At 34.5% G+C, this 16,900-nt stretch overlaps 1 protein-coding gene across 1 annotated transcript; it reads right to left on the reverse strand.

Moving 5' to 3' along the window:
* Positions 1-7,840: 7,840 nt before the first annotated feature.
* Positions 7,841-14,710, reverse strand: LOC143438823 (olfactory receptor 8G1-like). The gene is made up of 2 exons (XM_076924507.1): positions 14,584-14,710; positions 7,841-10,115 (listed from the first exon to the last, which is right to left on the reverse strand). The coding sequence occupies exon 2, from the start codon at positions 10,096-10,098 to the stop codon at positions 9,163-9,165; it is 936 nt and encodes a 311-aa protein (XP_076780622.1). The 5' UTR covers positions 10,099-10,115; positions 14,584-14,710; the 3' UTR covers positions 7,841-9,162.
* Positions 14,711-16,900: the final 2,190 nt, after the last annotated feature.

The following is a 16,900-nucleotide window of genomic DNA, read 5'->3' on the forward strand; positions in this document are numbered from 1 at the left end:
ACCACTAAAGATACTTTGATTTCTTCTTTTATTTACATCTCATTTACCTCCAAGCCCTTCTTATTGATTTTGCTGGTATGTCAAGTTCTATATCTAACAGGAGTGAAGAGCGTGGACCACTTTTTCTTATTCATGATTAAAGTAAAATTATGTGAATTACTCCATTAACATAATGTTTACTATAGCCTTGTTTATTATTCTTATTATGTTGGGATACATATTCTGTATTCCTAGATTCTCTATGACAATTATCATGAAGAGATGTTAGATTTAGACAAAGGCCTTTAAAGCTTCTAAAGAGGTGACCACATTGAAAAATGAGCTAGTATTAAGATGGTTCTACCTTTATATGTGATCTGGTCTTTCATGTGGCACTTAGTATTTTTATCTGTTCTGTATTTCTGGTATTTCAGTTTTATATTGCAAGGCAGACTCCATTTCTGTTCTCTCTCTGTTTAGTGCATCATATTCTTCTTGCTCCTTGATAACCATTAGCTTCCTTAAATTTAGGGAACTTTCTTTTGTTTCTTTGTGCAACCTCACATAGCTGATTTCCTTTATATCTTGATCCTCACATATTTTCTTGCTTGATTTTCAAAATAATATATTTAAGAAATATTTTCATGCGTCATATTTTTATAATATTCTCCCCTTCCCATGGCTCCTCTCCCCTCACTACTCACTGAAATTCAAGTTTTCACCCCCATCTCCCTGAAAAACTGCAAAATACGACCAAAAAGCATAAAATTATGAACATTATTTTGTGTTGGCTAACTATTACTTAGCATAACACCTGTCTAGAACTTGATTGATATACCCAGTGTCTTTCTATTAAGGGAAACAAAAAACAAACAAAAACAAACAAAACCCCTGGATTTCAGTATCAGATTTGAAAATGTTTCTTTAATGATTTTGACAAGTATATTTTTTTGTACCTTTATTTGGGTTTCTTTTTCTATCCCCATAGATTCCATGCTTTTGTAGTGCTCTATGGCTCTGTTCTTAAATTTTACCAGATTTATCATTTTCTTTATTTTTTTGACTGAGTGATCTACTTCTACCTTATAGTCAATACAAATACTTATACTTGATTCATTTGATTGTTGTGGTTTCATATTCCATGTTTTGGTTGGTTTGTTCAATTCTGTAGTTTGCATTTTATTCCATTTAAATTTTCTTCAGCAATTATGTTTTTTTAATTAACTAATTAATTAAAATATATTTTGTGTCCTTAATTGTTTTACTTAGTTCCTTAACTGTTTGTATTTTTGGAGTCAACAATCAGCGTTAGTATCCTATTTGAATTCTTTGACCATATTTATAATTTCTGTTTTATCATTATTTGTCTTTGTTGTGATCTACATTATTTTTATAGTGATAAAGCAATTTCCTTTCCTTTTGTGACTATGTGCTGTTGTAGTTTCTCTTTGAGACATGTGCATGTTGAGTCAGACACTTGGTAGTGTCTTCTGTTATCTACATTTTTAACACCTTTGTTATGTGGTTGTTGGAGCTCTGCTGTTTTCTTGAATGTATCATGTTTTTGAGAAACCAGATTGTGCTTAATGTTCAGATTCAATGCTAATGTGCAACTGTCATATCAGAAGTAGTTTTAGTTCTAGTTGAATCTGGGCAAGGTTCAGCTTCTTAGCTCGATAATGAACCTAATGGTGCTATCAAGTTCTTAGTATAGATCTTCACAGTTTCTGGAGGTATTTGTGTTTTCATCAGCTCACCAGGAAAAGAACCATGGAAGTGGTAGGTGCAGGCATTGTCTGGATGTCATGTGTTGTAAGCTGTAGCCAGTGGAGAGGGAGTGCTGTTTTTATAAAACCAGATAGACAACTTCTAACAAACAATACGTAAACTTGCCCTCTGATTTCAAATACATATGGATACAGCCATTCACTTATATGTGCACACTCATATTAACATACAAACATACACATGTATGTCCCAACACAAATAATAAAAACAACATAAATAATAACAATGTGTGTGATAATTTATTGCAGATAAACTAGGGATATATATATATATATATATATATATATATATAATTTTACGTCTCTGTGGGAAGCAATGGCAAGGCCTTACTCTTGGCAAACACTCATCCTTGGCTCTCCTATCTACTATATTCTTCTTTCTGCTCACCTTCCATGATTCACTTGTCAGTTCTCAGAACTTCAAACAAGGCCTCATAGCAACCCACCTTAGTAACCCTTCCTCCTGATCTCTAGATTTAGACAACATCCTGCTAGATAGATGGTTTTAGAACCCCTGGTAACAGTAAGGCTTTGTAAGAATAACTTAGGCCCCACAGTTGCAGCTAGCTTCCTCCACCTACAAAGCCCTCTTTCCTTTTCTACCCCTCCCCATATCCTGTTTTCAGAGTATATAACCTGTGTGAACAATAAAATCTTTGCCAGCTTGATCAGACTTCTTGAGTTGCTGTGTTTTTTTTTTTTTTTCCTTGTGCATCTCAGTCCTTTCCACAGGGTCTAAGGGTCCCACAAGATTGTTCAGCTGGCCTGGACACATCTCAAATGATATTCCTCTTCTCAGTTACCCCTCAAACCTCCAGCCCATATTTTTCCTCTCCCCGATCCCCTTTCCCTCTATGAGGGTGCTCTACCACCCACCTACCCTCTTCAACTCTACCGTTCCAGCATTCCCCTATGCTGGGGTATCAAACCTCCACAGGAACAAGGGTCTCCACTCTCACTGATGTCAGACAAGGCCATCCTGTGCTACATATATATCTTGATCCATGCATCCCACCCTGTACACTTTTTGGTTGGTTGTCTACTCCCTGGGAGCCCTGGGCAGTCCAGCCAGCCAACATTGTTCTTCCTATGGTGTTGTACTCTTCCTCTGCTCCTCCAGTTTTTCTGCCAGCTCCCCCAACAGGGTCCCTGAACTCAGTCTGATGGTTGGCTCCAAGCATCCACATCTACATTGGTTATTTGTTTGAAGAACCTCCCAGGGAATAGCCAGACAAGGTTCCTGTTAGCAATTGCCTCTTGGCAACAGCAACAGTGTCCAGGGTTTGGTGTCTGCAGACAGGATGGATTTTCAGGTGGTACAGTCCTTGGATAGCACTTCCTTTGGTCTCTGCTCCATTTTTTGTCCCTGCCTTTTCTTTAGACAGGAAAAAATTTGAATTAAAAATTTTGAGATGGGTGGGTGGTCCCATCTCTAGACTGGGATCCATACTTATCTTTGCGAGGTGGTCTCTACAGGTTCCTGCTCCCCTTCACAGTACATTTCAGCTAAAGTCATCCTATTGGGTTCTGGGGTCCTCTTGCTACCCTGGCATCTGGGACCCTCTAGTGGCTTCTCCCAGTTCCTTATCCCCCACTTCTACATTTTTTTTGATTTCTTGACCCTCTGTACATCTTTCCTGTCCCCATAGTACCTGACACTGCCCCCCCTTATCTTCGCTGTCCTCTCTTCCTCCCAGGTCCTCCCTCTCTCAACCTCCTATGATTATCCTGTTCTACACTTAATGCAAGACTGAAGCATCCACATCCTGGTCTTCATTCCTTCTAAGCTCCATATGGTCTGTGGGTTGTATCATAGGCATTGTGAGCTTTTGCGGTAATATCCACTTATCAGTGAGTACATACCCTGTGTGTTCTTTTGTGCCTGAGTTACCTCATTCAGGATAATATTTTCTACTTCCATTCATTTGTCTGCAAATTTCATGAAGTCATTGTTTTTAATAGCTGAAGTAGTACTCCATTGTGTAAATGTACCACATGTTCTGTATACATTCTTCTGTTGAGGGACATCTGTGTTGTTTCCAGCTTCTGGCTATAATAAATAAGGCTATTATAAACAAGGAGTTACACTCCAGAGAACCAAATAACCCCATTAAAAGTGGGTACAGAGCTAAACAGAGAATTTTCAACTGAGGAATTTTATATAGCTGAGAAGCACTTAAAGAAATGTTCAACATCCTTAGTCATCTGGGAAATTCAAACCAAACCAACCCTGAAATTCCAACTCATACCAATCAGAATTGCTAAGATCAAAAACACAGGTGACAGCAGAAGCTGGTGAAGATGTGGAGAAAGAGGAACACTCATCCATCATTAGTGGGACTGCAAGCTGTTAAATCACCTTGGAAATCAATCTGGCAGTTCCTGAGAAAACTGGAAGTAGTTCTACCTGAAGACACAACTATACCACTCCTGGGCATATACACAAAAGATGCTCCAACATATAACAAGGACACATTTCCACTAACTTTCCCTACTAACGTAAGAAGGATAACAGTTTTGTTGTGTGTTGCCCTGATGCTGTTGTATTCTGATGATGATACTTCTTCCTCAAGTGAGGTTGACCCTTATGAGCAGTTGATGACAAATTCAGGTGATCTAATGTGAACCTTCTCCCTATTCTAACTGTTCGATAAAGGCTAGAGCCTGTGACTGGGCACTGGATGGGATAGGAGGTATGAGAGTTTTGGAGGTGAGAGAGAAGAACAAGAAAGGAAATAGGGAGGACAGAAGAAAATGAAGAAGAAACCAAAATGGAACAGAGCCACAAGGCCAGCAGAAACTGCAAGTAGCAAAGGGTCTAAGAGCTGAGGGATAACTTAATATTTATAGTGCTAGATCTGGCCAATCTTGGCACATTGCTTGTAAATATAACAGCTGCATTGTATGTTTTTTATACAGGCTTATTGGTTTGAAAATTCATGCAAAAATTGGTGTTCCCTACATAGGGCTTTAAAACCAACTAACTTGAGAAACACGCCCCCCCCCCACGTCCTGAATATAAACAGCTAGCTCTTCAATCTAAAGCTTTAGCAGTGTGTTAAGTAAATGCTAAGAGGGTCTAAGTGGTTCACAGAGAGTTCCTGAGAAGCTCCCTCCCCAACCTTCAAGCATCCAGGGGCAGCACCCCAGCCCAAACTGGGACTTAGGCATCACCAGTGTCAACACAGTTGGGGTTCCTGGGCCTAATATAGGAACAAGGACCCCTGGGAGCAACTCCCTGTGAAATATCCTTCACAGCTGAAACAAACAAACAAACAAACAAACAAACAAACAAACAAACAGCAGTTAACTTTTCACAGCAGGCTGGTCCAGTCATCTCTGCCCAAGTGAGCCATTCCACACTAGCTTTGCAGTGTCCACCATGTTAAATAGGACACAGGACAGCCACACCTGCTCTACCAACTGCCTGAGATTGCTAGATTGCCTTGTTTACTTATACCCACAACACTAATCAAGTCTTTAAGTTTTGAAAATTTGAATGCTGAAAGCAAAGAAATAATCAGATCATTGAAGGCAAAGTCAGCATCAACAGATGAGTGGATTAGATAAAAATTGATGTTAGATCTCATTCACCTGATACAACTTTAATAGAAGAAGGCAGACCACTGCAAGCAAGTCTAAATTAAATATAGAAATGAAGGAACTGATGGAATTTTAGGAAGTCAATACTTTGTAAGCAACTGGGGTTTTGAACATGGGCTACACAGGAATTCGGGGATTGCTTAGCCTGGTATGGTAAATTAATAGCCTGGAAATGATGTTGATTCAAGTTATATAAAGAGAAAGGGGATATATATATATATATATATATATATATATATATATATATATGTATATATGTATATCCAGAGATATATGTTATGTTTCCCTTTTCAGTTCTGATTTTAAATAATTTGAATACTGTCTCTGTGCCCTTAGGTTAGTCTGGCTAAGGGTTTATCTATCTTGTTGATTTTCTCAAAGAACCAGCTCCTTGTTTTCTTGATATTTTGTATAGTTCTTTCTGTTTCTACTTGGTTGATTTCAGCCCTGAGTTTGATTATTTCCTTCCATCTACTCCTCTTGGGTATATTCGCTTCTTTTTGTTCTAACACTTTCAGGTGTGCTGTCAAGTTGTTAGAGTATGCTCTTTCCAGTTTCTTTTTGTAGGCAGTCAGAGCTATGAGTTTTCCTCCTAGTATTGCTTTCATAGAGTCCCACAAGTTTTGGTATGATGTGTCCTCATTTTCATTAAATTCTAAAAAGTTTTTCATTTCTTTCTTCATTTCTTCCTTGACCAGGTCATCACAGAGTAGAGCACTGTTCAGTTTTTCATGTATATGTGGGCTTTCCATTGTTTTTGTCATTATTAAGACCAGCAAATCACACATTTACTTTATCAATAAACTAAACTACTAGCCAAATGAATTGACCTTGTTCAATTATCTACCTATTAATACACATCTGTCACATTACTGGTTTTTAAAGGTACCGTTAGGAATAAGTGGTTAATTAGATGTGTGATTGGGGATATTCATTTACTTCTGAATTATTTGATAGTGATTGCTCTAGGACTTATAGTCCTAATTGACAAGTGCAAGTATGTGAGTCAAACATGTTTACCTAAATTTATTTCTACTGAAACTCTCAATATTAAGTTTTCTTTGCTGCATTAAAATGGCACTAATCCTGTCATTGGGAAAAGTAGGCACCCAGCATTCTACAGTTATTATTAAAATAAAGCCTAGATCTCAATGGCAACAATACCTGTGAGTGTGGTCTGTGTCTCAAGTCATCTTCTTCCAGGACTCACTATTTTGTGCTTCTGATGTTTCAAATTCACAGTCACAGTCACCTGAGCAACTGGCTGTTTTGTCCTGAGTTTAAGTTCTTCAGCTACTGCATGTCAGGAAGTAAACATTCTCTAAGGACTCTCATTATTCTAGAAATATGCTCAGGAGTAAATAAACAATTATCAGTGTTAGTTCCCAACTGCCAAATTATTTTTCAAAAGATTCCTGTCATGCTCAACTTTTATATCCTAATAAAAATTTGAGTATGTGGATCATTGAAGAGCTGTATTAAAATTCCTATTCTAATCCAGCAGATGTGGGTTGTTCTGAGATCTGTACATTTCTTAGGAGCCTCTGAGTGACACCACAGACCCAATGGGGTAACCAGGATTTAGAGGAATAATGCCTTTCTTTACAAGTTATATGATAATTTTATAAGTTTAACATTATTAAATAATAAATCTACTCAGTGCTTGGCAGATCACATGAATATTATTAACAGGTTCTCCAAGAATCAAAACTTGCCATGCTTTGCTCCTATTTTAAGAATCCCAGGAGAACAACAGAATAGTCTAAATGAAGGGAACAGAGACACCACTGGGACTATAGAAACAGTTGAGTTAGTTCATGGCTGAATAGTTAGAACCTACACCAATGTAAATTCTCAAACTATCAAAAGTGTTTTGTAAGACTAAACTGTCATCTGTTCTAACCAATTTTCAAAATATCATATAAATTATATTTAAAAGAATTTAAAGTTTTCAAGGGATAATTTATTGAACATGTGGCAGCTTCCTTCAAGTGTTCTGCATATCCTGTATTTAAGATATGTTGGGCTCTTGTTTTACTTTTTACTTTTTATTTATTTTTACTAACACATTAAGATACCTATCTATCTATCTATATGTATATAGATAGATAGATATAGATACATTCAAATATGTTATTTTCATACAAGCACAATAAATTGGCCATAGATTTGCTTAAGCTCAGATTCATAGAGTTAAAAATGATCAAGAATATGTGGAGACATTAAAGTTCAACTATATGATGTGCTCATTTTACAAAGGTCATAATTTTAAGGCCCTCAGGGAACAGTTCTATAGCGCTGTAACAACTTTTGTTATTATTCTACTGTCCCTCTAAAGTCCTGAACAAACCTCGATATGAATGATCAAAAAGTTTGAGAATATTCTAATTGGAGAATAATCAAAATTTTAAGCCAGTCCTACCAAAATAACAAACAAACAAACAAACAAACAAGCAAACAGAAATGAAACATCTTTCCCAGCTAGTGATTTTATTGAGCATGTGATATTTATAGAAATAAATTCAAATTTACACATATATATCACATATATAAACTGATTATATACCACAATTGTACTGATGTCAACATATGTGGAATTATGTTCTACTCTTGTTATGGATAATTTTCAGTAGAACATGGGACTTGTTTTTGTTCTAACACTATTGCATAGATTTTCATTGTTGAACCAGAAATGATCAAACTTAATTATCTGTAACTTTCTACAAGTCTTAACATCAAGAAAAACTAAGCATTAATTCAAGGATTTCTTTATGAACAGCATTTAATGAACTCAGAAATCAGTTACTCACACATTATCTCACTTGAACTTGTTTGCCATAGAAAGTCTACTTAATTGAAAACTTTAACACCCTTATGTAAAATAGATCAGAATGTCATTAGTATTCAACATAGCCTTTAAACATGCATACAAATGAATCTTAAAAGAAATCTGATTTACAAAATATACCCAATAAAATTTAATTTAAAAATAGATATAGTTCCTTGGAACAATAAAAAACCATTGTTAGACATAGATAGTATGTATGTCAGACTCTCTTTAAATATTTCATAGGGGGATGAGGAAACTATTATAGATTTAATAACTTCTAGGCATAATTCTAGGACCTGTGCAAAAAATAATTCATAAGAACAAAAAATTCTGTTTGGCTATGTTAGTTGCAATCAATTTGGCTAAAATATGGAAGTATAAACTAAATCACCAATGGATAAAACGCAAGAATACTAGATCAGTCACAAGGTCATTACATACAGTTTTCTGTATATAGATTTAAAATGACAATCAGGAGTCTAGAGTAATGCTCTAAAAAAGGGAGGTAATTAATATACTGAATAATATACTGAATAATAGGCCAGAAAGTAGACTTTTCCAGGTAGTTTTCAAACTAAAAGTTACAGGGTTCAGTGTTCTAAATCTCATGTTTTTTCACAGACGGCCAAGATTAGCGCAACTTTTAGAAATACATCCTTAACATCAAAAATTACAAAATGTATATTTTTTAACCAACAGTATAGTCAAACTGATATAAAGTTGATGTGATTGACAGAACAAGGTAAATATGTTGATGACATCCTCATTTCTTTACTTTTGACTCTATGATGAATATGTGACAATTTTTAGAAGAAATAGGAATGGATGATTATAGATATGAGATAAAATGTAAATGAATGAATAAATGATTGAAATATTAAATGAATTAAATTGAATAATAGAAATTCAAATAATGTATCAGCTGATGACTATATTCTAATAAATAAATCCCATTATTTCAGTTTACATGAACGATTTTCTTTCTAATATTTTCTTCAGGGCAATACTGACATCCTTATTCCTCAGACTGTAGATCAAAGGGTTCAGCATGGGCACAACAATGGTATAAAACACAGAGGACACTTTCCCTTGGTCCATGGAGCTGACTGATGACGGCTGCAGGTACATAAATGCAGCAGACCCAAAGAAGACAGCAACAGCCAAGATGTGGGAGCTGCAGGTACTGAAGGCTTTGGACCTGCCTTCAGTAGAACGAATGTGTAGGATGCTGGCAATGATGAAGATATAAGAGGTAAGAATAGTCAAGGTTGGAACAACAATGTTAAATGTACCAAAGCATAAAATTAACAATTCATTAACATAAGTACTAGAGCGAGCAAGCTCCAGCAGGGGAAGAAGATCACAGAAATAGTGGTTGATCACATTTAAGTTACAAAATTGTATTTTGATCATGAAGCCTGTGTGAGCTGATGCACAAATCACACCAATAATATAGACTCCAGAGATCAAGGAAACGTAAATCTGATAGGACATGGTTACATTGTAAAGCAAGGGGTTACAGATGGCAACATACCGATCATATGCCATTGCCGCTAACATATGACACTCTGCAATAGCAAAAATGAGAAAGAAGTAGAGCTGAGTCATGCATCCAGTGTAGGAGATGATATTCTTCTCTATTACAAAGTTCACCAGCATTTTGGGGGTAATGACGGTGGAATGGCAGAGATCAATAAAGGAAAAACTACTGAGGAAATAGTACATGGGTGTGTGCAGGTGAGAACTGAGCCTAATCAGTGTGATCATGCCCAGATTTCCCACTACAGTGACCACATAGATTCCTAGGAAGAGGAGAAATAGAGGCATCTGGAGTTCTGGTTTCTTTGAAAGCCCAGTCAGAATGAACTCAGGTAACATGCAATAGTTTCCTGTTGCCATATCCTCTGTTCAAATACCTGTTCAAAGAAAAGAGAAATATATATATATATATGAATTTATTATTATTTTAATTGAAGAAGAATTCTGCATGTATATACCTATTCTTAATTTAATATGTAATTGACATTATTTTTTAAAATATAATTCATAATGCATGGTATATAAAATACTGCCCGTGAACACTTTGGCCATTTTTTATGTTATTTTATGTTTTTTTATAAAATTATTGGATATTTCATTTATTTATAATACAGTGTCATCTGCTTTCCCTATTTCCCCTTTGTAGAACTCCCTATCCCATCCCCCCTCCTCTGTTATGCTTTTATACCATTTTAATTACATGTGCTTTGGCCATTTAAGGAGCTAAACACCAATGTATTGACTTGAAGCTTGCATGTCTTCTGTGAGAAGTAAATCTCATAATATCCTAAAGTGACATAGAATCTGTCAAGGGAGAAAAGTGATCAATAGTTCCATCCAGCTACAAATCCTATGACCTATAACAAGTAAAAGTGTGGGAAAATGTCCTCAAGAGTGTAAAATGGCACTAAAACCATGGTGGTAACTAACTACTATCTAATTGGACTTAAGACCTTCTCAATACTAGGCCTGGTAGTATAAACTTAACTTACTTCTTCCTCATGAAATTACAGACCTTAAAGGAGTATCTGCTAACTGTCACCTTTTTAAAACCAGTATAATTTGTAAATATATTTGAAATACCTGTTTTTGCATCTGCAGGTAGGATTAACTATCTAACCTCATCAAACAAGGCTCTTTTTCTAGCAGTTGGAGACCATTACTAAAATTCACAACTGATCAAAAGTCACGTAACTGAGTTTTGAAGCCCCACTTGATACATCTATAACATGCTATCTACACCTGATGCTCAGGGCACATAACAAAATAGGTTGCAAAGATTAGAAGAAGCAGAGGACCAGGAAGTCTGTGGTCAGAGACTATCATGTATAATGACAGGAAAACTACACCCATAAAATATCAACTTGTGTTTGCCTAAACAAGATCAGCACAATGACAACACAAGTAGACATGCCAACAGGATTGGCTAATCTCATAAGGCTTTACCCCTAGATCAATAGTTACAGGCAATTAATGGCTGATGAGACAGAGAGAATCAGTCTTCTACAGGGTTAAGCTCTCAGATATGTTTTCTGATGTATGCATGTATGCGTGTATACATACATGACTGTATGTGTATATTGTGTACACCAATACACAAACATACATACACACGTACATGTGTCATGAACTTGAAAGGAACTTCAGGCAGGGGAAGACTTGAAAGAAAGTGAGGTAGGTGGAAATGTTATAAACATAGAACTCTTGTAAAAAAAAAAAAAAAACCAAACATTTTAAATTAAAATAAAAAAGAAAGCTATGTTTGCACTTGGAAATCTAAGTACGTCAGAGTTGTGTCAATGAGTAAAAGTGACTGACAATCTGAAAGTAAACTTCTTCTGAAAGCAATAGCTTAAATGTCCCAAAACCCCCAGTCGTGAGCCGAGTTTATTTTACAAACATTTCATTTTCATATAATTTTTTCAAAGGCATGTTTTACATAAAGTTATTAGACACTGTTTATTAACTAAAATTCCACCTTTTCATTTTCATACATGTAAAAATATGCTCTTGCTAATTTTTACCTTCCATTCCTATAACTACTTCCATCATCTATATAATATTTTTTCATTTTTGTGTTTCTGTTTTGTTCTTTTGTGCTACCCAATAAGTTTAACCAAAGCTGTGTGTATGACCATGATTCTGAACTATCCACCAGAGTGTGGAAAGTTCACCAGTGAGTTCACAAACTCAAGACAGTATCTGTTCATCTCTCACATACTTTCAGTAGACTTTAGCTCACAGTGAGGGATAGAGAGCTTCGGTAGGGGCAGCTACTTGCCCAGAACTGACTGTTGTCTGAGCCAGTCTTGCGTAAGCCTAGTAGACAACCCGATTTGCTGTGAGTTCCAGAATGGAATAGTAGTGCCATGTCCCAGACATGATGCTTGATATTTAATATTATTAAAATTAAACAACACATGTAACAGCAGTCATAAAATAGACTGAAGAGATTAATCTACAATTAGACCATCCATTGCTCTGGGCCTGATTCTTGAGAATATCAGAATCAATCATAGTTAATTGACCAGACACAAAGTCAAAGTATCTGTTTTTTTACCCCCAGTCAGTCATTTAATAGTGATATGCTTTTGGTTGTTGTTACTGGTTTTACCTTGACTTAATAACTGTATAAAATAAATCATTGCTAAACTCTTCATAAAACGTCTAGCTTTGATAAATTAAGAGGAAAACAAATAATTCATGAGTGAGTTTGTTACTAATATTCTACCAAATTTTAAACAAGTTATCAATATAAATTTAATTATTTGTGAATTATCATGGTATACAAAGAAGAAATATATACTGAGGAAACATAGACTCTTGAGTATTATAATCTTTTATATTAAACACTAAGTATTGTACTAACTGTGCCTACCAAAGCAAATTTCTAAGTGTGTTAAATTAGGTGTGTTATTAAAAGCATAAAATATTTTAAATCTAAATTTTATTACTAACACAAAAAAGTAAGTCTGAGGAAAACTTGTAGAATCTAAAATGTAGGCAAAGGACAAAAGATGAGGCTTAAAGACCTGAAAGAAAATACTCAACAAATTACTTGATGTCTAAAAATAGTTTGTTTCTGTATAAAGAAAATTCACAAACACATTTACCAATAAAACTAAAGAAAGACAAAACTAAGTATTAACATTGAGAATTTTTTTGCAAAGGAAAATAAAATTACCAACTGAAGGTATGATCAAAACACATATTCTAAAATGTAATAAGATATACATTTTTTTAAAAGTTAAGCCAACTAATCAGGTTACCAAAAATATACATATAGTCCATAGAAAAGATCATTATCACTGTCCAACATTCAAATTAAAAAAACACAGTCTTCACACACCTCTGTTACAATGGGTTTATTAAGTTGTGAAAGTGGCAGTTGTTGGGAAGGAGTAGTCAGACAGCATGCATACCTTCTGTACAGTGTGAATCTGCTTCCCTACTTTAGAAAATAACTTAAAATTTACTCTAAATTTAAGAATATATTCACACAGCAAATAAACAGTCTATACCACAAGTTTTATCCAGGAAAAATATCAGCAATCTTCTGTAGGGATATCTGTACCAGAATGCGCATGGCAGATTTATTCGTGACAACCTTGAATCACTCATAATCTATGTGTTCAACAAACACAACTGGTACTTTGTGTGCATCTTTATATCTTAATATTGCTTGTGTGTTTATGTAATAATGCTCCCACTGAGGTCAGAGAACAATTGGACAGCTTGTTTCTTTCTTAACATCACACTGATCCTGTGGCTTGAATTAGTATTGTCAGCTTGGTGCCAGTGTCTTAACCAGATGACAAACTTTCCAACTCACATGTGGGATGGCATCTCCAGCCCTATTCTAGCCTCTGATCAGTCATGAACACAGTGCGTGTACCTACATGAAGGCAACACACCCATAAAGATGAAATTAAAAAAATACATAAAAATTAAAAAAATAATTATAGAAGACAAGCAAACATTCATAATAATGTTGTAAAATGAAGCTACAAAACTAGAAGGAAGTCTGAGTAGGATACAACTTTGAATGGCTTCCCAATCTAATTAAAATTATATATATATATATATATATATATATATATATATATATATATATATAAATAATTTTAAACAGGAGTTTTATATTTATTTATCACTGTAGAACCTTAAAGATTATTTTTGCATGTAAAGCAAAATTTTGTCCTTAATAATCATAGGCACAAGTTAAAAATATTAGAGAGTCCATCTGTTACTTTTTCTTGTAGAGTTTGAACAGAGTCATTTAAGTGAAGCTGTAATTTAGATGTCATTGCAGAAGAGAAGCTTAGTGGGCATTGCCATTAAAACTCTCCAGTGTGTCTTTTAATTATTCTTTATAATAAGAATTATGGTCATTCTGGCTGAGAACACAGGTTCAGAATTTTTGTGCAGTTAAACTTATGTAATTTTCATCTGTTAATTAAACCAGAGTTGAGTAATACCTCTAATTTATGATACAGTATTGCGCTTGTAGCTAACAGATATAAGACATTATAAAATCAGAAATCACAATGGTCAAATTGTCTCTTATTTTTTAAAGCAATTACAAATGTATAATCAGTGTCATTCTTTGTTGTCTAAAACATATTTTGCTGTTAAATTTACTTAAAGTCATCAAGAAAACATTCCTCAATTCATAGTAAGCAACAGAACCTTCAGGAACTGGGAAAGTGGTTGTAGAGTTTATGAACTTTAAGAAAATTTTGTGAATAATTGAATAACTGCAAGTATTGAGGAATATTTCCCTGACTAAGCAAGTGATTCTTCTAGATTTGTGCCCTTTAATTCCAGTTTCAGATGAATACTCACCTTTCTTTCTGAAAGTCTTAGCACCAAATTTTACTTGTCACTTGCAAAATCACAAATGCTGATACTAGAAATCACAGGTATCAGCATCCTATAAACTTCAGTGATAACAGATAGGACAACTTTTAATCACAGTTCAGCATCCCTAAAGTAGCATATATATTCATGTTTCATTCTCATTTGAGTGATTTCTCTTATGGTTCAAAGTTTTTTTCCTGAATTTGTAAGTCTCAGCTATCAAAACATAAAATAGTACTCTCCAAGGATTTCTGATTCTCAGGAAGCAGACTCATGAGAATTGAACTAGTTGCCAATGTGATTTCCCAGTAGCCTAATTTTTTCCCTTTTTAATAATAATTATTTTTATTTTTTAAAGTTATAATGCAATTAGTTCATTTATTCCTTCCTGTTCCTTATTCAATCTCTCCTAACCAGCCCCCTTCTGTCTCTTAAATTAATGGTCTCTCTTCCATAGAATTTATTTTCATTGTTTGATAATTTTATACCTTCATATACTATTATTAAATCCACCCCTATTTTCTGGTGCCCCTACAACATTTACCATCCCAATTTATGTTTTTTTCATTTAAAATAATTTTTAAATTTTATTTTTAATTTTAAGGCATTTTAACTAAAATATAATTACTTCATGCATCATAACCCCATTTTTTCTTTCCCTCTAGTCTATCCCAAGTCCCATCACTACAACTATTTCTATGATCCTGTCCCATTCAGGAAATGAAACAAAAATGTGGTAGAACTGCCAAGCTCTTGTGCTGTTTAAGGCTTATTGTAAATATAAAGGCTGTTTGTATCTTTTATCCAGGAACTAAACGGTCAAATATGGTATAGAAACCCTGGGTCAAGATTAAAATTTTCTATAACACCTGTAACCACGGCTCAAGGAACATAAAAGAAGAAAGTGCAGAATAAGTGTAAGAACGAGAGGACCACAAAGTCAGGTGTGAAACAAACTTTCCTAGCAACAATATCATGAACAAAGCCAGAACAATAGCAAAAATCAATAGAAATATTACTGCAGAATGGGGGATATCTTATAGGGTCCCATCTCTAGACAAATAGCTATAGGCAGCTAATGAATTCTGGGACAGGGAGAATTAGCCTGTCTTAGGCCTGAGCCTCTTAATTGGTTATCCAATACAAAATGGTCAGCCCTGAAACCACATACACAGGAGAAAAAAAATCAAATTCAAAATTTCTTTTCTCTATTTTACATATATATGTATGTAACTATAGTAAAAAAAAAAAAAGAAAAACTGATGAAATATTTCTATCATCAAAAACTTGTAGATTACAGGCAAAGATTTGTACATAGTCACTTTTTTAGAAGTGTCTAGCCATTGTTAGTCCTATGATGAACAGATTTGAACATGTAAACATACCAAGACCAGTTATATGTTATTTATATTAGGACTAGAGAATTTAAAATAATAAGCCAGTAGTTCCATTGAGCAAAATGTTTGCTTTTTTTGTTTTTCTATATAAAAATCTTTGATTTCTATACCTTATTGAGAACTCTTTTCTACTTTTTCTAATTATGTTCACAAGTTTGTTTGCCAAAACACTGTCCTCCTGCATCAGATTCCAAGGTTTGTTTCTAGGCATTCTTGACATATTTGTCAACCTCATCTAAATTTTATGTATTTGAGTAACCATAAAATTATCATTGGAGAATGATGTAAACTTAACATGGGGTCACTTAATAATCTAAATGCTTTTCCCAGAGACAGGAAAAACATAATGGCTGTGTTGGTCTACAGAGAGTATCTCTCTCTCTCTTTCTCTTGTATATATCTCTATCTTGATCTCAATCTCTATCTCTATCATCTCTCTCTCTCTCTCTCTCTCTCTCTCTATATATATATATATATATATATATATATATATATATATAATCTATATCTATCATATATATAATTCTATAGTACATAAATGCTATAGTATATTATAATTTTATAATATATCATATATATGCGTATATATATAATTGTTGAAGTTCTGATTTGGTTGCCTAAGTAAGAGAGAGAAAGTGTAAGATGAAAAACAAACAAGCAAGAGGTGCTCTTATGAGACTGGATAACTCACTTAATATGATGCTTTCCAGATCCATCCTTTTCCTGAAAATATCATTATTTTGTTCATTTTTACACTAGAATAAGATACCATTGCCATTGAAGAGGTACTGCTGGGTCATATCAAAGTTATATTTTTAGCTTTTTGAGAAACCTCCTAATGAATTTAAGCAATGGGTCTACTGGCTTCTAACTAGTAGTGAATAAGCCTTCCTGTTTGCCACACA

The sequence above is a fragment of the Arvicanthis niloticus genome, chromosome 26 (assembly GCF_011762505.2).
Source record: "Arvicanthis niloticus isolate mArvNil1 chromosome 26, mArvNil1.pat.X, whole genome shotgun sequence".
NCBI classification, from domain to species: Eukaryota; Metazoa; Chordata; class Mammalia; order Rodentia; family Muridae; genus Arvicanthis; species Arvicanthis niloticus.

Bases quoted from the DNA above. Each gene is read 5' to 3' on its own strand.
- LOC143438823 (XM_076924507.1), bottom strand. From the start codon at position 10,098: ATGGCAACAGGAAACTATTGCATGTTACCTGAGTTCATTCTGACTGGG.